Below are 24,594 nucleotides of genomic sequence, written 5' to 3' on the forward strand. Positions count from 1 at the left end.
GAAAAAAAGTCACAATACCCCCAATCACCATTTTAATAGCCTCAATTAGATACTTAGTGTGAAAGATGAAAATAATATCTAAGATGAATTCTTTTCAGATTGCTCTTCCACCCATTTCTGGAATGAGGAAAAACGTAAACTACCCTTAAGGCAATAAGGGTTGAAGGGTAGGTAAGAGTTTGGAAATGTCCTATTGTCAAGGACTATGATGATAGCCTGAGTACATTCCTAGAACCTGAAACTAGTTTGTTTCTCTGTCCTCTGGAGAGCTTCATGCTAGAGATCACGATGTCATTAGTACAGGATGAGGTGTGTTTATGAAATCATTGCTGGAAAAACATGAGGGTTAAAAAACGTGGAAACAGAAGCATGTCAGCTATAGTCTGATGCCGATGACCCAGGTTTATTTTATGACCAAATGTTCAATGATAAATTTTCTGACTATGGAAATAACAGAACAGCTCATTATGGGTCATTAATAAAATAGAGCATGGGACTAATATGTAGAATGCAAGCCATGTAGTGTTTGACCTTTGAGTTTAAATGGTCAATATTATAATAATTTTGGCTCTGCGTATAATGGTATAGTATGGTACATGTTTTTAAGAACTGAAATGGTGTGAGTGACATGGTTGGCTTTTGAAACAGGTTTTTCCAAACATCCCAGAGGAGGCAAACCAAACGAAATGGAACAAACAAATTTCTCCTTTGTGGTCAGACTTCCCTGGTTTAAGCAAGCGGTGGAAAAGAGGTGCTGGAGGATGAGTCAGAACGCCCTGTCATTGTTCTCTGGAGAGGTCAAGCAAACTGCTTTCATATTTTAATCTTCCAGGTTAAGGCCGGAGGTAATTCATCTAGTTCAAGTACATTGCAAACCAAACAGAAACTGTGTCCCATTCTTTTTCTTTTTCTTTGGTGGTAGGAAAGGAAGAGAGAAATCTCTAGTAAATGTCCAGGACTTCAATTTAGGAGACAGGTGTACGAAGGTCAGTGGAGGGCTTTACTTTGGGACAATGGAGGGTCTGGGAGAAGGGCGGTAGCGCACATTTAATTAACGTCAAGGATTTGAATAGATTCGTTTTTTTTTTTTTTTTTAAAGATTTTATTTATTTATTTGACAGAGAGAAATCACAAGTAGGCAGAGAGGCAGGCAGAGAGAGAGGAGGAAGCAGGCTCCCCGCTGAGCAGAAAGCCCGATGTGGGGCTTGAACCCAGGACCTGGGATCATGACCTGAGCCGAAGGCAGCGGCTTAACCCACTGAGCCACCCAGGCACCCCTAGATTCGTTTTCTATTGTAACTTACCCTTGACTTTTTTTTTTTTTTTTGTAGCCTGGAACCCCTTAACTAATTAGATAATTAATGTCTTTAATTTATGGTAATTTTCTTGCATCATTGCTGTATTGGCCATGGCATTTCTAAAAACAAAAACAAGACCCCGCCCCCTCCAAGAAAGGGTGCCACAGATGAAAACCCTGTCCGAACTGCACTTGGAGATCTGCGGTAAATTTACTCCAGCAAGGAGTTCCTGGAATTCCTTTCCAGCATGTAGGCCTCACGCAGCTGGGACAGCCTTGGCGACCCGTCCAGCTCTAGCTGTCTCTGACCGCGGAGAGGGCAGCGCGCGGGGCGGAGCCGGGGCGCGAAAGCGCGCCCAGGCCCGCGCCCGCTTCCCGCGCCCCGCCGCGCCCGGGAGTGAGTCTTTGTACAGTCAGGGCTTCTGCTGGGCAGGGCCAGCTGCTAATCTTCCAGGCGGACACCGGGGTGGAGGTGGCGGGGGGGGGGGGGGCGAGATGGGGCATATAGGTGGCGTCCGCTGCTGAGAAACACCTAGCGCAGGTAAAAGGGTGGCGACAAGAGGGAGTTCCCACCTGTTGCGCTCTAAAAGAAATGAAGACTTGAGAAAATAGCAAGGAGGGGCCGATCGGTGGCTTTCAGACGCGCCTGGAGCCCCACCCTCGGCCAGAGGAAAAGCCCCTTGGGTGCGAGGCCAGCGCTCCAGAGAAAGCCAGAGGAAAAGCGCCTCTCCCCGCGCGACACCTTCTGTGCCTCGCACTCGTCCTGCGCGGCCGGCCCAGAGCCTGCACTCGGGCCGCGGCCTTTGGCCCCGCGGAGCCTTCCCACCCCGACCTCTGGGCGCTTCTCCGGTGACCTGTCCCCGAGTGCTCCCATGGCGTCCGCCCGCCCCGCACGCTCCCGGAGCGGAGCCCTGTGCTGGCAACTGCTGCTGACCCTCTCGGTGAGTGGCCGCCTGGCTGCCGGCTCCCGGGAGGGGGGCTCCACCCGATGGGGGAGCCAGAGGAAACTCTGGGGGCAGGGGTGGCTTGGTGGGGGGCGGGCAAAGCGGAGGGTAATGGGTCGCCGGCCGGTTGAACGAATGGAGTTGGAAGAATGGGGGAAGGTTGCCAGGAAGAGGTTCGCGACCTGGGCGCCGCGCTCCGGAAAGGGAGGAGAAGGGTGTCATCGGTAGATGTAATCAGCGCAGGCAGACAGAGACGCGGACGCCAGCTGCGAACGCCCAGCCAAAACCGTGGCCTCTGGGGAGCGCGGCTCCTCCGAGCCTCTGCCATTCCCGGGGAAGGTGCGATCCACTTCTGTCTCGGTGCCGGGTTCCGGCCACCGCGAAGGGAGCCCTGCGCGGACGGGGCGGAAAGTTCTCGCTCTTGGGTCAAAGGGAGAGGACTACGCGCCTTTCAGGGGGTTGCTCTCCGTCTGTGTGTGAGTGTGCGGAGAGGAGTGGTCTCGACACTCGCGCCAGGAAACGGTAGATGGGCGGGCCCTAGGTGATCCTTTGTATGGTTCCCATTGTTTGTCAACGTGTGCGGTTGCCACCCCCTTAATTTTAAGGGAAATGTTCTTCCGAATCTCTTGTGCACAGAGGCATCTGGATTCTTCTCCTAGGCCCTCTCAGTCTAAAACTGAGAAAGAACACTGTAGCAAAGTGTGAGAAGGCGTGGCCTTACTTGGGGAGGGACAGTTCCCCATGGCCGGGGGCGGGGCGGGGAAAGGCGGAAGGTACAGGAATACAATGCCAATGGACAGACCCTGGGAGAGTTTGGGATCAGAGGTTTCCCGAAATGGACTTCCTGAGTCCCCCAGGAAGAGAAAAATTAAATAGACCAGGTGCCAGAAAGTTCTCAACCTGGTAGTGTCCTTTCTCCTTGAGTTGGAGCTCAAGATCTCTGAAGGACAAGGGAACAAACCTGGACAACAGACAGCAGGAAGATTCCTTCTGGGAGTGCTGGAACGGGCATGGGGGGGGAGTGGGGGAATGAAATATTCTGATAATTTCACTACTCAACTGCTCTTAGGTTACAGGCAATTCCTTAAATTTTTACGTCATGAAATCATAGTACTGTCATTCCAGTGTCTTTCTCTAGGAATTCTATGGACTTAAATTCCCCAGGCACATCAGTATCATAGAAAGGGCCTGGTGCACAACAATTAATATTTTACAGTTGAGAAAACCAAGAATGGCATAAATAACGGTCACAACATATGTAGTTGATGACAAAGAAATGACCTTGGTTAGATCCCTAATAAAGTTGCTGCTTTTAAAAGCACTGGCTATTATTATTCTTTGAAGGAAAAGGGGTAATTAAACAGGGACAGTGATAAGTATGGGCGATAAATAGCACTGCTTTGCCTCTGCTTACAACTCTTTTTCTGTTTGCTTTCACATCCTTTCTGGAAGAAAGACAATAAAGTGAACAAACTAAAGGTGACTTGTTTTAGCTTCAGAGCTGGATTGGCCAGAAGTGGGATAGAAAAAAAGCTCTGGCGCTGGCTACACCCCACATCCTGCTACATTCTTGGCTGGAAAGCGTGGTGTGAGTCCTTCTAGTTGTTCTGGTGTCTGTGGGCATACCAGGGCAAAGTCCTGCCAGCCTCAGGTGGTTCTTATGCTTGTGAGCCTCAAGTGTGATGGATGTGTAAAGAGCATTTGAGTAGAAGGTATTATTAAAGAGTGAATAATTCCTATTCACTGGGGGAACACCCTTTACATTTTCTCCTCTCCATGCACCCAATTAATCCTTCACCGTTCCACAAATCAGGTTCTCTCTGCTTCCTAATAGGGCCTTACCTCACATGGATCTTAACCACTTGAACTCTGGTTTCTACCTAAACACCTAACGAGGCTGCTCACTCTCTAAGGTCATACGGGATCTCCGCTACCATATAGAAACCATTCCTTGCACGGTTCCACCTTGTAGCTTGTGCCTTTATTGAAATTCACTCCCCTTTTTTTTTCTTTTGATCTTCCTGTCCCTGACTACTCAGAATCAGACTCCTTATTCTAGGTCCTGTCCACGAAATATCATTACAGGTGCCTCCTTAAATGAAATTTATTTTGTTAGTTGGGATGTCTTCATTGAACAATACGTCTTTGTATCTACCTAGTATGATGTGGGACACAGCAGTTATATCTTCTCAAACAATGTTGCTTTTCTTCTCACAATATCCTGTAATTCAGTGAATGACATTACCATACATCTTGTTCCTCAGGTAGGATGTCTGGAAGCTGCTTGCTTTTCCTTCCTCATGGCTCCCCTCATTAAGGGAGTATCATTAAGTCCCATTAAATCTACATCCAGAAATATCTTTTTTTTTAAATTATTTTATTTTATTTTTTTATTTCCAGCATAACAGTATTCCTTGTTTTTGCACCACACCCAGTGCTCCATGCAATCCGTGCCCTCTCTAATACCCACCACCTGGCTCCCCCAACCTCCCACCCCCCGCCGCTTCAAACCATTCAGAAATATCTTATGGATATCTTTGCTTCTATCCATCACCTCTGCTATTACTTTTTGCTAGTACAGGGAATGTCATAGTGAATAAACTTGTGTATATATGGGATTTCATGTATGGGCAGATGTATGAATGAATAGAATAGATTACCAGAAGTAGGATTGCCAGATACAAGTATAAATGACTCTCTACTTTGGTAGATATTACTAGCTCCTTCACCCCTCTATAAAGGTTGTACATGACTAGATGGAAGGCTATTTTATAATGGATGGCACATCACATCGTTGAGGATATATAGAGAGTATTATATATGTAATATATAATATATTATACATAGTATACTAATATACTAGTTATTATATTATATTGATATACTATAGTATTATAGTATAGTACTATACTATGTATAATATACTATATTATATAGCATGTTATATTATACTGTATTATAATATGTATATAGTATGGGACTACTTGTTCTAGGCAGTCATTTAGCAAAAGATAAGGTTGAACCAGTAACTCATGCAGAACACAGAGAAATCTAAACAGATGGAAGGTTTGTGTAACATATACCATATACTTAATAAAAGAAAACATGGAGAATTCCTATTTAAGTTTGGAGTCAAGAAGGGGTATCTATGGTTCACATGGCTTAGATTTCAAAAGCCATTTATTAATATTGAGAAAACAAATTATGTCAAATTATAACCATTAATATAAATATATTATAAATATTATAAACAACATAAATCAATTATATTAAGGCACACACACACTTGTCCGTGGCAAAAAACCCAAACCAAACAAAAATATTATAAGTAAAGTCAAAGAGGTAATTGAAATTGTAAAAAAAATTGCGGATCATGTTTTAGAAAGGCTTATCTACGAGTATATAAAGAGCTCTTATAAATCAAATAGTCCAACATGAACATTGATATGAAAAAGTCCCGTAAAGTAATAAAAATGGCCCATAAAAATATTTCAGCCTCACTCATAATAAGAAAAGATGTAGTTAAACTTCAATAACATGTTCCTCATTTGGCAAACATCCAAAAGTTTGACAACACACAGCATGGGCAAGAATGTGGTGAAATAGGAACTCCTATAAATTGTTGGTGAGTGTAACAAAGTTACATTTATGGACTGTATACAGTTACAACAAATGCAAACAGAAACTGTTTTACATCCTTTTCAGTTTTTAGGCATCTAATATCTTTCTGCCTATTCATATATAATACTGCAGTTTTAATTATGAGACTTCATAGAGTTTTTAAATACCTGCTAGGTCTAATATCCTTTCATAGCTTTTCTTTTTCATTATTTTCCCATATATTCTTGGGTTTTTATTTTGCCTTATGATCTTTTAAATCAGCTTGTGTAGTTCCAGAAAAGATACTGTTAAGATTTTTATTGACATCATGAAATTTATAATTTAACTTAGTGGAAATTGATATATGTATGTTGATTTTCTTTTTCTATCCAAAATAATGATACATCTTTCTTCTTGTCTGAGTCTACCTTCCTGTCCTTCAGAAATGTTTTCAGATTTTTCTCAAGTAGGCTTTACATGTTTCTTGTTTTTTACTCCTTGGCTTTTTAACTTTTTATTGCTCTTGAAAATGATTCCTTCTCTTTCATTATATTATTTAACTTGTATTTACATATATAAAGACTAATGATTTCTGTATTCTAATGGTTGTTCCTGCTCCCTTACTGAAATTCTTTATTGTTTTATAGTAATTTACTAGTTGATTTCTTTGAGTTTTTAATTAGTCCTATCAAATGCAAATAGAGATTCTTTTTTTACTTCTTCCTTTCCAGTCCATATGTCATCTAAAATTTCTCTCTTGCCTAATATATTTTAATGTAAACTATAAATGATGACCTTGGAAAGTCTATGTTATTACTTAGTTTAGTGGGGCTGCTGCTAATGCTTTCCCATAGATGTTGTGATTATAACAAAATATAATATAAAAATCACATTAAAGAAGTACTTATTAACTCCTGGGGGGCTTTTTTTTTTTTTTAATCTAAGGGTTGTTATTGAATTTGGTCAAATGTCTTTCAGCATCTGTGGTAGTGATTACACACGCCAGGTCTTCTTTAAACTAATCAGTGGCTCAAGGTTCCCAGACCAAGCAAATAAGGTGACAGATCCATTCAAGGACTGGTTTGTCTCAGGCTCCCTCTATAGCAAAGGTTTTCCATTTGGGGGTCCCAGATTAATGTGGGCAGCTCTTCTCTTAGATTTTAGGCAGGCCTGTGCTTCGATTTTGTTCTCTTTTATTGAGGCCAAACAACCAGCATCCAGTCTTCTTAGATCAGAAGTTGCATCTGATCACTACTCCCTGTTTGAGTTTGATCCCCAATTTCCACCTAGCAATTCTTTGCTAGATGATTTAGGAGGGTTAACAACAACAACAAAAATCTATCATTTTTCATTTTGGCATTTTTTCACCCTGAATGACCTAGCTGCTATTATTGGAAGTGAGAATCATTCTCCTGATCCATTCTCCACACTGTTCAGACCCCCCTTACTCCTACAGGAAGCTGCTTATGTCATTTATCCTCTTAAAGCAAATCTTTGGTTTCTTACTCTTTTTAGGAAAAAAAAAAATCCACATACTTTGTTAACACTATTCAGAATTTACCCCACACCTGCCTCTCTGAATCCATTTTCTTTTATTTCTTTTTTAAGATTTTATTTTATTATTTATTTATTTATTTATTTATTTTGGGGGGCTGCATTTTTTTTATTTTATTTTTTATAAACATATATTTTTATCCCCAGGGGTACAGGTCTGTGAATCGCCAGGTTTACACACTTCACAGCACTCACCATAGCACATACCCTCCCCAATGTCCATAACCCCCCCCCCCCCCCCCCCCCCCCCCCCCCCCGTCTTCCAACCCCCCTCCCCCCATCAACCCTCAGTTTGTTTTGTGAGTTTAAGAATCACTTATGGTTTGTCTCCCTCCCAATCCCATCTTGTTTCATTTACTCTTCTCCAACCCCCTTTTTATTTTTAAGCTATCTGTACACCCAAAGTGGGGCTCAAACTCACACGAGTTCAAGAGTTACATGCTCTACCAACTGAGCCAGCCAGGCACCCCTGAATCCATTTAAACTTTGTCCCTCTTGTGCTGTGAGCATCAGGCTTTTAAGATGTTGTTCTCAGATCTGTGTCATCTCTGGGCTTCACATATGCCATTTCTGTGTTGGAACAGAGAAGCTCTGCCCCTCTTGACGTGGCTATGGTACAGCCACTCTTCAAGTGATCTCACCTAGCTCTTACACCACGAAGTCCCCCACTATCCTATTACACTAGACCTCTCCAGCAGAGCATTTATCCTACTTTATTGAAATTACGACTATGTCTTATCCTTGAATTGAATGTTTCATGAGGATCATTGTTACTGCTCTGTGTCTGGTACACAGTACACATTCAGTAAATATTAGTTAAATTCATGAATGAATGGACGTCCAGGATGCTGTTCTCTAAAGTATTGAATTAATCCAGCCATTTTTCACTTCTCTGCTGTTTTCATCTTAGTCCAAGTCACCATTCTCCCCCTCTCACATTTCTGTTGGAACCTCCCAACTGGTCTTCTTGCTTCTGCTCTTGCTTCTCTGTAGTCTGTTCTCACGTGGCCACCAGAATGAGTCTGTGTAAATGCTCACCACATTATGCTGCTCCACAGCTTTTAAACCTATGGTTGCTTCTCTTTGTACTCAGAATAAAATCTACACTCCTATTATGGCCTTTTAGACCATATGTGATATGCCCATGCCTGTCCCTTTAATATCACCTTGTATCACTTCACCTCACTGTACTTTCCTACCATGACTCCCTTTTTGTTCCTCTAATACACCAGGTAAAATCCTCTTTCAGGGTCTTTGTTCTGGTTTTTCTTCCTCCTGGAAGACTTCCCAGTTAGTGAAGTGGTTTGCTTCCTCATTTCATTCGGGCTTCTGGTCTTCCCTTTGTCACCTTTCTCCCTGCTTTATTTTCCTTATAACATATATCTCCTGGCTTTATATAATCTTTGTGCATTTATTTATTTATTTATTTGGTCTCTCATTATAAAGTAATCCCCATGAGGTCAAGGACTTTGCTTTGTTCACTGTTGAACACTGCCTTGTATCTAGAATGCAACCAGTAAATGTTGATTGGATGAAGAAGTAGATGCATGCTTTCAACCACCCTGAGTTGGACTCATCACACATCTCATTTTACTCCTGTTCTAAGATGATATGGCTAGTGAATGTTCTTCTCATCTTTTAATATCCAATCCAATAGTCTCTTCACCATGTCCATACCTAATTTCCAAATGACATGTAATCACTGCCTTGCCTGATCCTCCCTATATAACTTAAATTGGATAATTAAATGTATATTGGAATGTGTAGTAGAAATAAAACATGTGTATTAGGAATAAAATTTTAATCCAAATTTTTGATTTTTTAAATTTGTGTTTATAGACTTCGTAAATACAGTGTCAATGCTAGTCAGCTATCTTGCTTTTGGTCAAAAGCCTTTGCAAAACTATAGAACTGTGAATCTTTCAGAAGTGTGCATTATATAGTTTCAGACAGAACAGAATTAAATTTCACTGTGTTCAAATATATATTATATTGGAATTGGTTACCATAAATCACTAACGCATTTCAAAAATTTTAAGTGAAATATTTTGCAAAATGACCTCACTGGTCACCTATGAGAAGATGCACCTTCAACATAAATTCATATTTCAAAGTTATGTGCTTGTTTGTGTGGGTCATGATAAGTAATCTCCAAGTCGCTCCATGAAATGAGTTGATGCTTCTCTTTAAAGCATTGAGTTTCCGTTTAATATATTATTGATTTGGTACCATGGTTCATAGGCAATTGACTATTAATTGAAGCTCTTTGCTGACTTTGTAGATTTGTTTTTGTTTTTCCTAGTCACATACCTGTGCTGCCTACCTAAGTTTTTTTTTTTTAAAGATTTTATTTATTTATTTGACAGAGAGAGATCACAAGTAGACAGAGAGGCAGGCAGAGAGAGAGAGAGAGAGAGGGAAGCAGACTCCCTGCCGAGCAGAGAGCCCGATGCGGGACTCGATTCCAGGACCCTGAGATCATGACCTGAGCCGAAGGCAGTGGCTTAACCCACTGAGCCACCCAGGCGCCCCATCGTACCTAAGTTTTTAGTGCTCTCACATTGGTTCTCATTCAGTCTTCCAGAGACTCATTACATTAGTGAATTTACTATTAACTCCTTTTTACAGAATAGGAAACAAAAACTAAGAGGGTGAGGAATTCTTGGAGTTTACATGCTTTGTGAAGGAGGGAGCCTTGATTTTTGGTCTGTATTTTATCCTTCCTCATCAGACAATTTTGTTCTGACTGCTGCTGCAGTGTATGTTGTTAGATTTTGTTTTGCTAGTTGTATAAACTAATTTATAATTATACCAATTTCTAATTTATATAAACTATGTCTACATTAAAAAGATCTTTTTTTAATGCATAATTACTGATTTGATGTTTTAGATCTTAACATTTGCCTGTGATGCCTGCAAAAAAGTCATACTACATGTTCCCTCCCAACTAGATGCTGAGAAATTTGTTGGTAGAGGTAAGAAACTGCTAAAGTGTAAAATAAATCTTATTTGGTATGATCTTGTAAAATTAGTGTCATTTTTAAAAGAATAGCTGTATTGGAATTAATAGTTAATAACTAATATATTATCATTTGTAATACATATAATGTCATTCCAATAAAAGGAATATTGTCATTTACTGAAAAACATGATTATATGAAGTAGATAAAAGGGTTTAGTTTGACTAATAAATAATTATTAATATTTCTGCTACATGGGGGTGAAGGCATATGTTATTACATACTTCTATGAAATTGAGTAGTATTAAATCTATTTCTTGAGTTTAAAGGTAATTATTTTTGGATTTTAATCATGAAACATTTTGGCATTTTACTGATATATATTTCCACAAATTACTTCTTATCAGTTATTACTTTTTTTTTTTTTTTGAGAGAGAGAGATTGAAAGAGGGAGAGAGAGAGCAGAGAAGAGGGGCAGAGGGAGAGCGAGAGAGAGAATCTTAGGCAGGTTCCATTCAGCATGGAGCCTGACACCAGGCTCAATCCCACAACCCTGAGATCATTACCTGAGCTGAAATCAAAGCACACTAAACCACCTGAGCCACTCAGACACTCCATATCAATTAGTTTTTCTCATATAATTCAAATGTGCAAGGAAAGAGCAGACCAATGAGAACACAGAATATAATGACTCTAACAATAGATGCAAAGGGTTAAAAAATATTTTAATTTAATAACTGATGATTAATGTTCTACATTCTGTTTAACTTAAGTTTTCTCAGGTGTTGCTCTGTAGGTAATTTCAGTTAATAAAAAATAACTTCTTTTGGTATTGGTTTACCTATTCAAACACTGGAACTCACATGCTTTTATTTTAGGACAAATGTCTCTTTCTTAAAAGCATATAAAGTAGGTATTAGAAGTGACGTATGTGTTTATGCACAATTTAATTAACCATTGTAGTTTTATATACACTTTCAAAAAATGCGACATTTACAAGTATCAGTGTAATTTTAAGTTTTTGGCTCCCCACCCCAACAAATGCATAGATCGCTATTAGCACTATATATTGTTTCGTTTTACTTTACAAATGATTGCTGTGTGTATTTCCTACAGTTAACCTGAAGGAGTGCTTTCAATCTGCAAATCTAATTCATTCAAGTGATCCTGATTTCCAAATTTTAGAAGACGGTTCCATCTATGCAACAAATGCCATTCTTTTGTCATCTGAGGAGAGAAGTTTTACCATATTACTTTACAACACTGAGAGCCATGAAGAAAGGAAACTGCATGTTCTTTTACAGCATCAAACAAAGGTACACCAAACTATAAAAATGAAGTATAGTGAATTGTTTTCTGCAGGTGTAACATTACCAGGGAAGATGTGAAATCAGAGAGGATGTAGGATAGTATAGCTTGATGAAGAATGGAAACCATCGTGCAACCTAACAGTGTTCAAATCGTGGAAAAAGGTCTTACCTCATCGGTTATTCTACATTGTCAATTGATTTTCATATGGGACAGGAACAGAGAACTTGGGAGGCTACAGCATGGGAATTTGAGATTGGACACAAAGAAGCATTTCTTAATCTTTCCTCTAGAATAGAGTTCTGAAACAAATTTTGAAACTCTGTTTCTGGAGGTCTATATGTATCTTATACAGCATAATTTGTAGTCTTAAGAAGATGACTATTTTAGGTTGAGGTTCAGACCTCATGCCTTCTTATGGGACTCTGACCCCAAAGATCCAGATGATTTCTATTCAATCATCGGCCATTATTCACTGCAGTAGCTTGAGAATTGTCACCATTCTTCTCTCCTCATTCTGACACAGATCTCTCTGTTGGTCCATGGCTCTTCTTAGCTGCTGGTGAGTGGAAGGTGCATATGCTAGATTTAGAGGGTCACTCACTTAATTTCTCTTCCTTGCCTCTCTCGCCTCCCATGGTTTTGCATGGCAATATGGCAACAGTAATGTTGATTTTTTGTTTTTTAATTTTGCTTCTAGGCTTCCAGTTCCATCTCTCTTTCTTCCATGTTCCTACCAAGTTATTTTCTCAAGAGGATTGATGTGATAATAGTTAGGACCGCTATTTCTTTGTTATCTTTTTGCAGTGTTGACATTTAGTTTGGTTTTCCACCATGGTCTTACACATTTCCAGTTAATCCTCATGAGAGATAGGTCAGAATTTCAGTATTTGTCAATAAAGTAATCATTGACTTTATTATTTTTTTCCTGTATTCTAAATTGAGGTATTAAAGAAGAGGCATTCTAAAGAAAAAGTTCTAAGACGTGCCAAGAGAAGATGGGCTCCTATTCCTTGTTCAATGCAGGAGAATTCCTTGGGTCCTTTCCCACTTTTTCTTCAACAGGTACAGTTTACTGTCCTTTCACTGTGAACTTTTATGGCTTCCATTTTCATTTTTAAGTTTGGACAATGAATATGCAGTTATTTTAAAATCAGTTCTGTCTGAATACATGAGTGAGTATGTGTATTGTATGTTTCAATAAATGGGTATAAATACATATCTTTATGCCAGCATATACTTTTTTGCAGTTTTAGTCATGCAAAATCCATATATGAAATTGTAAAACCCACCTAGCACTCTCAAACACATGGTTCCTTAATGAATTTTCATATTAGCACGCATGTCACTTGGACATAGCCTAGAAACCCCAAACATCTTCCATAATAGATGAAATTGCCATGAAGGGCAAAAGACACAAACTTCCTTTCTATTGTTTATCCCCAAGTCCACTACTAAAATCATACTGGATCCTTTCTCTCTTTTTAACTTTTAGTAGCAACCTCAGCAAATCTTTCCTTCTTCCACTAGCCATTGCCATGACCATTCAGTCCTTGACTTGGGTTTCTTTTCTCTCAGTTCTTGAAATTTGAGAGAGAACTCTTCTTTATATCCCACTGACAAATTTAATACAGCTGAGAGAAGAGCATATTGAAGTTGGGAAAGACATTATTTGAAAATAATTGTGTGTCATCCTGACATATAGTCAAGATATTACTAAAAGGATCAAAACAACTTGGGAAAAAATTTCAAGTACCAGAATATCACACTTGCCAGGATATTATGTTATTTGTATTCTCACTCATTTCCACTCTCCCTTTCAGCTCAGCTTCAGTAATAAAAAAGATGCTGACAAATAACAGAAACTAATTAAAGAAAGCATTTCCCATGGTTTTTGCCCTGTAGACAGTAACTTTAAACCTAGCAACTCAGATGTTATGTATAATAAAAATTTAAGCTTAAAAAAATTGACAAAAGCATAGTTTTTCATGCTCAGAATACTTTGTTTTCTCAGACAGTTAAAGTCTTTAATGTTTGGTCCACATAGGTAACATTTAGCCTTTAAAGTATTTCTCAGTTATTCTGGAAAACTAAGACACTACTACATTGTTTTCCTCATGCCTTGCTCTTGAAATTTCTCAATCATTAGCCTTCCTTATTCTATTGCTGTTTTTTTATTCATACATGATAGTAAATTAAAGGGGCAATTGCTTATTACAACAAAATGGCAATGTGATTGCATAAATATATATACATGAAAGTTATACTAAAATAAACATTTGTCTCTTCTGTATATAACATCTACTTTCTAGATTCAATCTGACACTGCACAAAACTACACTATATTCTATTCCATAAGAGGACCTGGGGTGGACCGAGAACCTATGAATTTGTTTTATGTGGAGAGAGATACTGGAAACCTGTATTGTACTCGTCCTGTAGATCGTGAGGAGTATGAATCCTTTGAGGTAAAGTCTGAAGTTTATGTATCGTATTAGTCATTGTTAAGTTTGGCTGTTTCATCTCTCATTCTCAAATCATTAATCTTTTTCTATTCTCTGAGCTTGTTGTCTATGCTCTGGCTACATCTGATAGCACAGACCTGGAGCAAAAAGAGTTTTATAGAATAAAGAACATTAGATTCTTAGATTGGTCTTAGTATGATAGTTTTATTTTTTTAAAAAAGATTTTATTTCTTTATTTATTTTATTTATTTATTTTATATATTAGCACACCTGAGTGGGGAGATAGGCAGAGGGGGAGAGAGAAGGAGAGGGAAAAAATCTCAAGCAGACTCTGTGCTGAGCACAGAGCCCCTAGAGGGCTACATCTCAGGACCCTGACTGAGATCATGGCCTGAGCTAAAACCAAGAGTCTGACACTAACTGGTTGAACCACCCAGGTGTCCCTAGGATTGAATATTTAGGTTTGGAATTGCTATAAGAATGCCTTCTAAGTACCTGTGATGTTTTTCTTTCTCTGAGAGCAGTTATGAGAAAAATTGGAATTGAAATTCACATTATAAAATTAAAAGAAATATATTGCATTCCACGCACAGTTTACATCTGGGCATTTGTTCTATTTCTGACTTTCCTTTTTTTTAAAGTAAAAAATTCTCATGAAGAGAATTATCTAACTTTAACTACCAATATGCATGAAATCCTAATTAGGAGAATATAAGATAATATTCTAGTTAACTGCACCTAGGGAGTTTGGAGTCCTAAGAATTCAAAGTTATTGAAGATTCAGAGCGTGGTATTTAAAATCCATGCTCTGGAACTTCCAAACAAAACAAAATAGTAGAGAAACGGAAAGATATTCTAGGCTCATGGGTTGGAAGAACAAATAACTGTTAAAATGCCCCTACTATGTGAAACAATCTATAGATTTAATGCAATCCTGATCAAAATACCAGCAGCATTTTTCACAGAACTATAACAAACAATCCAAAATTTGTATAGAACCACCAGAGACCCTAAATAGCCAAAGCAGTCTTGAAAAAGAAAAACAAAATTCCAGACGAAGTTACATTACAAAGCTGTACTAATTAGGGTGCTTGGCTGGCTCATTTGTGAAAAATGTGACTCTTGTTCTCAAGGTTGTGAGTTCAAGCTGATATTGGGTGTAGAGATTACTTAAAAAAAAAATTTTTTTTTTTTCAAAAATAAACAAAGGGCCCCTGGGTGGCTCAGTCAGTTAAGCATCTGCCTTGGGCTCAGGTCATGATCTCAAGGGCCTGGGATGAGCCTCACATCTGCATCCAGCTCCCTGCTCAGCAGGGAGTCTGCTTCTCCCTCTGCCCCTCCCCCCCACTAGGGCTCCCTCTCTCTCAAATAAATAAATAAATAAATAAATAAAATCTTTTTAAAAAAGATAAACAAAGTTGTACTAATCAAAACAGAATGGTACTAGCATAAAAATAGAGACCTATATTAATGGAATAGGATAGAAAACCCAGAAATAAACCCAGAATTATATGGTCAATTAATCTTCACCAAAGGAGAAAAGAATATACATCAGGAAAAAGACAGTCTCTTCACAAATGGTGTTGGAAAAACTGGTCAGCTACATGCAAAAGAATGAGAAGAATGAAACTGGAATACTTTCTTATACCATACACAAAAATAAACTTGAAATGGATTAAGTGTAAGACCTGAAACCATAAAAAGCCTAGAAGAGAGCACAGGTAGTAATTTCTCTGGTACCGGCCATAGCAACTTTTTTTCTAAATGTCTCCTGAGGCAAGGGCAATAAAAGCAAAAATAAACTATTGGGACTACATCAAAGTAAATAGCTTCTACACAGTGAAGAAAGCCATAAAATTAAAAGACAACCTACAGAATGGGAGAAGATATTTGCAAATGACTCATCCAATAAAGGGTTAGTATCCGAAATACATAAAGAACTTATAAATCTCAATACCCCAAAACCAAATAATCCACTTAAAAATGGGCAAAAGACATGAACAGATATTTCTCCAAAGAAGACATACAGATGGCCAACAGAAATATGAAAAGATAATGTTGCTCATTATCAGGGAAATGCAAATCAAAACTACGACGAGGTATCACCTTACACCTGTCAGAATGGCTAGAATCAAAATACAAGAAACAACAAATATTGTTGAGGATGTGAAGAAAATGAACCCTCTTGCATTGTTTTTCTATGAAAGATTTTATTTTATATAATTATTTGAGAGAGAGAGAGACAGAGCATTGGTGGGGGAAGGGAGAGAGAGAAGTGGATTACCCGCTGAATGAGGAGCTCGACATGGGCAGGGCTTGATGTTGTATGGAAGTGTTGAATCACTACAGTACACCAGAAACTAATATAACACTATGTTAACAACTGGGATTAAAATAAAAAACTTAATAAAACAAAACAACCCACAAAATAATCTTCAAGTCTGTTCTGGGAAAATAATAGTAAAAGCTGTTACACTCATACACAACAGGACAACTCTAAAATTATCTATGTTATTATGTTAGATATAGTAGAAAGAAACCAGAATTATTTATGTTATTATATTAGATAAATGTAAAATCCTGTAGTACACCATGAGATTAACCACCTCCTGTGACATTAAGGTTATGTCCACATCCTCAAACATAACAAATGGTGCAACTCACACTGCAGTGCTGAACAGTTTCCAAATTAAAGCCAAAGGAAGTTGGAACCATATTTTAACTTTGCTTTTTTTCTTATTTGACTCTTCACAGCTAATTGCCTTTGCCACAACTCCAGATGGATATACTCCAGAGCTTCCCCTGCCCTTGGTAATCAGAATTGAGGATGAAAATGATAACTATCCAATTTTTACAGAAACAACTTACGTTTTTACAGTTTCTGAAAATTGCAGAGTTGGTGCGTACCTACCTTAACAATGTAGGGCAGCTTAATGTTTTAATTCATAAATTGAATTTCACTGTGGCCATTGGGAGGCAGCATATTCTGCCGACAAGAATAAGGGACTTGCCACTCAGGGTTGCTGTGGGTGGAATTTTGCTCTGCCTTTCACTAGCTGTGAGCTGTAACCCTGGGCAAGTTTCCTAGTCTTGACAAACCTTAGTTTCCTTATCTGTAAAATGGGTTTTTGATATGTGAGATTGCTGTGAAGATTAAATGATGCATCACACACTTGGAAAGCCAAGCCTAGTGCCTGAAAACTAGAGAAATTACTCAGTTACTTCCTATGTGAAATAAAATAAATAATTTTACGAGAACACACTCTAAAAAGAAAAAGGTTTTGAGCAGTTGAAGTCTTAGTCTTAAAGAGATGTATTGATATTCCATACTGATTAAATGATTGACAGTACTCTGAGCATTATCATAAAGGTCATTGAGAGTAACACAAAGGTTTTCTTAATCTTATGTCAATGGACCCCATCAGCTGGAAATCAGAATGCAGTTTTTGAGTCTTCCAGAAAGATCTAACTAAAGCAAGAGTTTTGGACACATTTTTGACAATTTGATCAATTTAAGGGCAGACTTACAAATAGAAAAAGGTTAAAAAGTAGTTAGAATTCTTTAGTCTAGAAATACAAAGGCAATGGATGGATGTTATCAACATTTATCAAATTGCACAGTAAATGCAGTAAATACAGATTTGGTCAACAAATTCCCAAAGGTTAGAATGCTGGGATATTTTTTAAAATGATACTGCATATAGAAGTCTGCAAATGTATAAAAACCATTATTCTGCCATATAATTAAATGGTCCAAAAGCTTTTTGAGGTAGATGGAAAGGAATGAAATAAAGGGGATGCTGATAATGTAAAAGTTTTGGAAATTAAAGAGGATTTCTCAATATGTAGGTTCTACTGTGGGACAGGTATGTGCGACAGACAAAGATGAACCTGACACGATGCACACGCGTCTCAAGTACTCCATCATCGAGCAGTTGCCAGCATACCCCACGCTCTTTTCCATGCATCCAACTACAGGCGTGATCACCACGTCCTCATCTCAGCTAGACAGAGAGGTAACCTAAGTATCAATAGACAAAGCCTGATTATCACATCGCCATTGAATCGTACCTGTATATATGTTGTATAGCACCATGTGTTTGTGAAAAGCATATTGTGAATCTCATTTTATTTTATTTTTATTATTTTTAAAATATTTTATTTATTTATTTGTCACAGAGAGGTATCACAAGTAGACAGAGAGAGGGGGGGAAGCAGGCTCCCTGCTGAGCAGAGAGTCGGATGCAGGGCTCAATCCCAGGATCCTAGGATCATGACCTGAGCCAAAGGCAGAGGCTTAACCCACTGAGCCACCCAGGTGCCCCATGAATCTCATTTTCGAAAAGTTATTAAGTATGCTGATGGAGGTCATTAACCTTGCAGTGTGCTAATTTTGAACCACTAATTTGTTCTCCCTTGAAGGTACATTTTACAAAGTCAAGTTTCCTAATATTAACATTTTTACAGAATAAAAACAGGAAGTGTCAAATATGAAAAGTGGAACTTTTCCTCAAATTTTCTGGTCTCAGGGCCTTTTACACTCTTAAGTATTATTGAAGATTCCAGAGATCTTTTGTTTATATGGGTTATATTTATTGATATTTATTTCATTAGTATTTAAAGCTGACAAAAGTTTAAAATATTTATTCACTCATTTAAAAATCATAAATTTATTACATGTTATCATAAATAACATTTTTATAAAAAACAATTACATTTTCTAAAACAGTAAATAATTTACTGAGAATGACATTATAATGCATTTTTCCAAGCCTCTTTAATACCTGACTTATTATAAGACTGGTGGATTCTCATATCTCCTTCTGCATTCAGTTTGTTATAATATGTAGTTTTAGCTAAAGTATATAAAGAAAATCCAACATGATAGAAAGTTAGAAAAGAGGAATATTTTAATAGTGATTTTAAAGATTTTTTTTTTTTAATTTATTTGACAGACAGAGATTACAAGTAAGCAGAGAGGCAGACAGAGAGAGAGAGAGAAGGAAGCAGGCTCCCCGCTGAGCAGAGAGCCCGATGCGGGGCTCGATCCCAGGACCCTGGGATCATGACCTGAGCCGAAGGCAGAGGCTTTAACCCACTGAGCCACCCAGGCGCCCCTTTAATAGTGATTTTAGATCATTGTGGGTACTCTTTTGATACTACACCAAAACTTGACAAGTTTTGTTTCATAAATGTGTTTTTTGCAGTGTGCACTCTAAAGCCTTATAAAGGAGCTTTCATACTTTGTTATATTAAAATCCATTGGTCTGTCTTGTACTCTGGACGATTTATCCATGTATAATTTCTTAACATCCTGCGTTGACCAATTGGAAAAGGGTTTTTCACTGAATTATGTAGATCTTCCATAGATTGACACATTTTATTAAGCAATATAGGAAAAATGTCACCTTCTCACCTCCATTGATATCACAATGGTTGATATAAGTTTTCTGGAAGTCTCATTTTTTTTTAAACTCTAATATTTGACAACAAATAGTTGTTTTCCTTGAGTGACAGATTCACTTTATTAAGATATAATGTCTTCCAAATACACTAGTCTGAATAATGATAGATGTCTTTCATGTAAAAATGGTATTTTGTGCAATTAAACCCCCCAAAACAATAGCTAGTTCAGTTCATAAATAATCACATAAGTACTTCCCTTGAGAAGGACATCATATTATGTGATGTAGCAGAACTGCTTTATGCATATCTCCCATCTTCACTAGACTGTGGGTTGAAATTTAATAAAATTTAGTAAAATTAATCATTTTTACTGCATCTACAAGGACATTTCTTTTTTTTTTTTAAAGATATTATTTATTTGAGAGAGAGAGAGAGCATGAGAGGGAGAGGTCAGAGGGAGAAGCAGACTCCCCGCCGAGCAGGGAGTCCAATGTGGGACTTGATCCTGGGACTCCAGGATCATGATCTGAGCCGAAGGCAGTTGCTTAACCAACTGAGCACCCAGGAGCCCCTACATGGACATTTCTAAGTGAAGTTTTATTTTATTTTATTAAAATTGTATTTTATTTATAAATTCATTTGTTTTTACTGTATTTGCCAGTGAGGAATACAGTATCATTTGCAGAATAAATGAATGAATAAATTGCTGTCATAGCTCCAGAAATTACACAGATTCTTCAGGGAATTAGTGTGCTCAGGAGAAGCAGGTTATAGACCAAATCCTCTTATTAAGTCTTAAGTAGCTCCTTCTAATAAGTCAGTTGAGAACATTGGACTAATGAAGGAATCTTGGAGTGTTTTTACCCAAGAATGCTGTGCAGATGCTTACTGATGCCAAGATTCCAGCTTTCCTCTGTTCCTTTCAACCCCTTAAGCTCTTTAAACATCACAATTTTTCTTCCATCTGAAGATATCACAAGTTAATATTTAGGTCCCAAACTTCATTTCTTTCTTGTTTTATCAGCCAGTTGATTATTTTGAATAAATCTTAATTCACTGCCAACAAAACATGTATTTTCTCCTTGAAAGTACACTAGTATGAGTTTTTAAATAGGGCCAGTATTTTTTAACTCTGCATATGTGATTGATTATGAGAGAAGAGTACATCAGGAAAATCGTGTGTAAAAAACAAAGAGATAGAGAAATTTTAGTTTTACTTTTGGTAAGACATAATAGACAAGAAAGCTTAAGAAGTGACAGAATTAAGAGAAGGGTAAACATTCTTGGTAGAAGGGTAGGATGGTTTTTTACATATTATTTCGTCTTATGAAAAGAGGTGAGTTATATAGGAAAGGTATTAGTATCAATTTTATAGAAGAGAAAACCTAGCTAAAAAGACTTTTCCAACTGCCAGAGAGATTACATTTGTTATTTTCAGAGCTAGGAAAAGAACCCAAGGCTCCTAAAATTTGTCCAGAATGCATTATTATTAGAATTGCTTTTAATCCTTTCATGCCCCAATACTTATGATAAATGAAATCATTATGAGGAGAAACACATTTTTTAAAAAACTGGCATTGAGCCTTCTACCATCCCCGATGAATGTAAAGCCCTAAGAAGCAGATTACATTTTCCATAGAGGAAAAAAATATATAGTTCCAGATCTTCTTATAAATGTAAATATTTAAAATTTGCCTTTATAATGGAAGGCCATTTTACTTTATTATTCAAGACTGGTTTAAGAGTCACTGCTGTATATTTTTCAACTTAAGAATGTACTTTGGATAGGAGATAAAGATTTTGATTAACCGCTTGGCAATTTAAAATGTGCTATGGCTACATCTTCCCTTTCTGGTGAGTAAACTAAAACCAATTTTTCTACATTCTATATAGAGTAGCACTTTAAATTTGAGAAACTGCTCTATTTTCATAAATTAATAGAAAATTACTGGTGTGAGGAAATTATTCTTTGGCCAGTACATGAAAACTATGAAATTTAATAAAGTATTTCTTAAATTTTTAATGCAAGAAAAATTCCAGAGTGTAAAGTAAGATTTCATTGACAATATTGCTTTCTCTCAGTGCTTAAATTCTTTCTTTTCAGCTAATTGATAAATACCAGTTGAAAATAAAAGTACAAGACATGGATGGTCAATATTTCGGTTTGCAGACAACTTCAACTTGCATCATAAATATTGGAGATGCAAATGACAACTTGCCAACTTTTACCCGTACTTCTGTAAGTATGTGATAGTAGTAAAAGAAAAATGTACCACCCAGTGTTAATTGCTAAACATGCTTAACTCCATCCATGCCTGCCCCATGATTTCAAATGCAGTATCCCCACTCCCATGACAGTAATTTGGACTTAGGGCTTACAATCATGTACACGTAGTCCTTGGAAATTAGAACTGAGTTTATTTCCCACAGTGCTCTATTTGTGACAGCTACTAATTAACGCTTTTTTGTTGTTTTTATTATTTTAGTATGTGACATCAGTGGAAGAAAATACAGTTGATGTGGAAATCTTACGCGTGACTGTGGAGGATAAGGACTTAATGAATACTGCTAATTGGAGAGCAAATTATACCATTTTAAAGGGCAATGAAAATGGGAATTTTAAAATAGTAACAGACCCCAAAACCAATGAAGGAGTTCTGTGTGTGGTTAAGGTAAGAATAAATTAGTAAATTAGTTATTTGCAGCTTATAATGTCATAAATTAGCATACTAGAGCTTAATGAAAAGAGAATTCTGGTAACTATAGGGGTAAAATCGATACATAGGTAAATATGAATGCCGTGTTCTCCGTATCTATAATGAGATGAGTATATTCAAATTGGAGCACCTTTTATAAAGTCCTGGTATTTAAAATACTATTATGTGTGTGCATGTGTGTAATAGTATTTACTTTGTAACCAGCACCTCTTAACAATTAAAAACCTGGCACAGCTTTGATGTCTATGGGACAGTGCCAAACTTTCCTAGCCCATTCTTTCTGTAGCTGGTTCAGGGAGCCTCCACTTACTGAATTTCCCAAATGGTGAGTTATTCCTGGTGAAACTGATAGGGACAGCATTTGTAGATCTGTTCATTTATATCTAGCATACTTTACAACCTTAGTTTCCTTCTCGGTTGAGAATGGGAATCCTCAAGTGTTCAGAGATGCAAATACTTGTGAAACATCCTTCTAATACTATTCTTCAACATCTCAGAAGACCTCCCTGCTAATTCAGGAGCCAGTTAGCCCATAAAGCCACCTGCTTTGGACATAGTCAGTCTTATTTCTGCTGCATCATTAACTAGAAAATGATTCTATCTTGGGTCCATGCACTTTCTCTTTTGTACATATTCACAAAAAGCGTGAATCAAAAATGACAAATCCTTTTTCTTACATGATGAAAATTAACCGCAGTTTGTGGGTTAATTTCTCTGTTTCAAAACAGCAAAAAAAAAGTCTTTTGGATCATATCTTTTCTCATCCAACCCCTGCCCTGATCCTTAGTATTCTAAGAAGCAATTTTACCTCAGTGAAGTCCAAGACCTGACAAAAATCTCTGTCTTGGAGGAAATGACTTTATCTATTCTCATTATAGCTACATATCAGGCAAGGAAAAATAAAAACCTTCCATTAAATTTGGTACTACCAGTTCTTTAAAAAGTAACTGTGATGGAAGAGCTAAAAAAAGGAAAGTGTAATGTCCATGAGCTTTCTATTTTCTTCTCTGTCCTCTCTGAAAAACTTTTTATAAATTTGACCCACATTTTCTACCCCAAACAAGGTACAAATAATTTTCTTCATCTAAAGAATAGGGTAAACTGTCCCAAAATGAATGAAGTAGTAAATAACCATTGGTTAGGGTATAGAGTTCCTCAAGTAATCTCTCAAGTGTTAACATTGAAACACTTTAATTAAATGCTGCTTCTTCTTCTTCTTCTTCTTTTTTTTTTTTTTTTTAAGATTTTGTCTACTTGACAGAGAAAAATCACAAGTAGGCAGAGAGAAAGAGGGGGAAGCAAGCTCCCTGCCTAGCAGAGAGCCCGATGCAGGACTCCATCCCAGGACCCTGGAATCATGACCCGAGCTGAACCCACTGAGCCACCCAGGCGCCCCTAATTAAATGCTTCTTGAATTCATTATCAGGACCTCTGATATTACTCACAGTTGAGGAACAGTTTTTGTTTTGTTTTTCGGGTTCCACCCAAATACTGAATCAGTTGGATTCCCCTCCTCCAAACACCACCTGGTTTCTGGGTATATATTTAATATTTTCCTGACTATTCTCAACACTAGTTATGTATGCCAGTTAGCATGGCCAAATATTACCAGGAAATCTTGATCTGATTTTCAACACACTTGTGTTTTGCAGCCACTGAATTATGAAGAAAGACAACAGGTGAATCTACAGATTGGGGTAGTTAATGAAGCTCCGTATTCTAAAGAGGCTAGTTCACGATCAGTCATGAGCACCGCGACAGTTACTGTTAATGTAAAAAATCAGGACGAGGGCCCTGAGTGTAGCCCTTTGGTGCAAACCGTTCAAATTAAAGAAAATGTGCCAGTGGGAACAAAGAGCCATGGATATAAAGCATATGATCCCGAAACAAGAAGTAGCAGTGGCATAAGGTATCCTGTTTTAATTAACTCCAAATTTACCATGTTTTTAAGATTCATAACTTGTTTTGATGCCAGAATTATAATTTTGCCTATGATATGATTTGCTACTTTAATTCATCTTTACTAATAGGTATAAGAAATTAATTGATCCAAAAGGGTGGGTCACAATTAATGAAAACGAAGGATCGATCACAGTTTTCAGAAACCTGGACAGAGAGGCAGAAAGTGTCAGAGGTGGCATATATAATATCACAATTCTTGCATCAGACAAAGGTAAGAACTATTTACCTTTCCCCCTACTTACATGCTCAGTTTTTAAACCAAAACATAGATTTGCAAGGAGCTGCATATATACATATATATATGTGTATATATATATATATATATATATACACGTATATATCTATTTGTGTTATATTAGTTACCATAAAATACATCACTAG

At 37.6% G+C, this 24,594-nt stretch overlaps 1 protein-coding gene across 4 annotated transcripts in view; it reads left to right on the forward strand.

Annotated features, from left to right (window-relative positions):
- The first annotated feature begins 1,662 nt into the window (after positions 1-1,662).
- The window catches only part of DSC2 (desmocollin 2), a 35,739-nt gene continuing 12,807 nt past the window's right edge, over positions 1,663-24,594 (forward strand). Inside the window, exons 1-11 of one of the 4 annotated variants that reach the window (XM_047698042.1) lie at positions 1,663-2,238; positions 10,286-10,370; positions 11,472-11,671; positions 12,618-12,728; positions 13,976-14,131; positions 16,883-17,027; positions 17,978-18,144; positions 21,639-21,773; positions 22,021-22,206; positions 23,904-24,160; positions 24,282-24,424. In XM_047698042.1, coding sequence (XP_047553998.1) covers positions 2,170-2,238; positions 10,286-10,370; positions 11,472-11,671; positions 12,618-12,728; positions 13,976-14,131; positions 16,883-17,027; positions 17,978-18,144; positions 21,639-21,773; positions 22,021-22,206; positions 23,904-24,160; positions 24,282-24,424 — 1,654 coding nt within the window. In that variant the 5' untranslated portion in view covers positions 1,663-2,169. Of the gene's footprint in view, positions 2,239-10,285; positions 10,371-11,471; positions 11,672-12,608; positions 12,729-13,975; positions 14,132-16,882; positions 17,028-17,977; positions 18,145-21,638; positions 21,774-22,020; positions 22,207-23,903; positions 24,161-24,281; positions 24,425-24,594 lie in introns of all 4 variants that reach the window. The other 3 variants (XM_047698041.1, XM_047698040.1, XM_047698039.1) reach the window with 3 other exon arrangements.

The sequence above is a fragment of the Lutra lutra genome, chromosome 12, assembly GCF_902655055.1.
Source record: "Lutra lutra chromosome 12, mLutLut1.2, whole genome shotgun sequence".
Classification (NCBI taxonomy): Eukaryota; Metazoa; Chordata; class Mammalia; order Carnivora; family Mustelidae; genus Lutra; species Lutra lutra.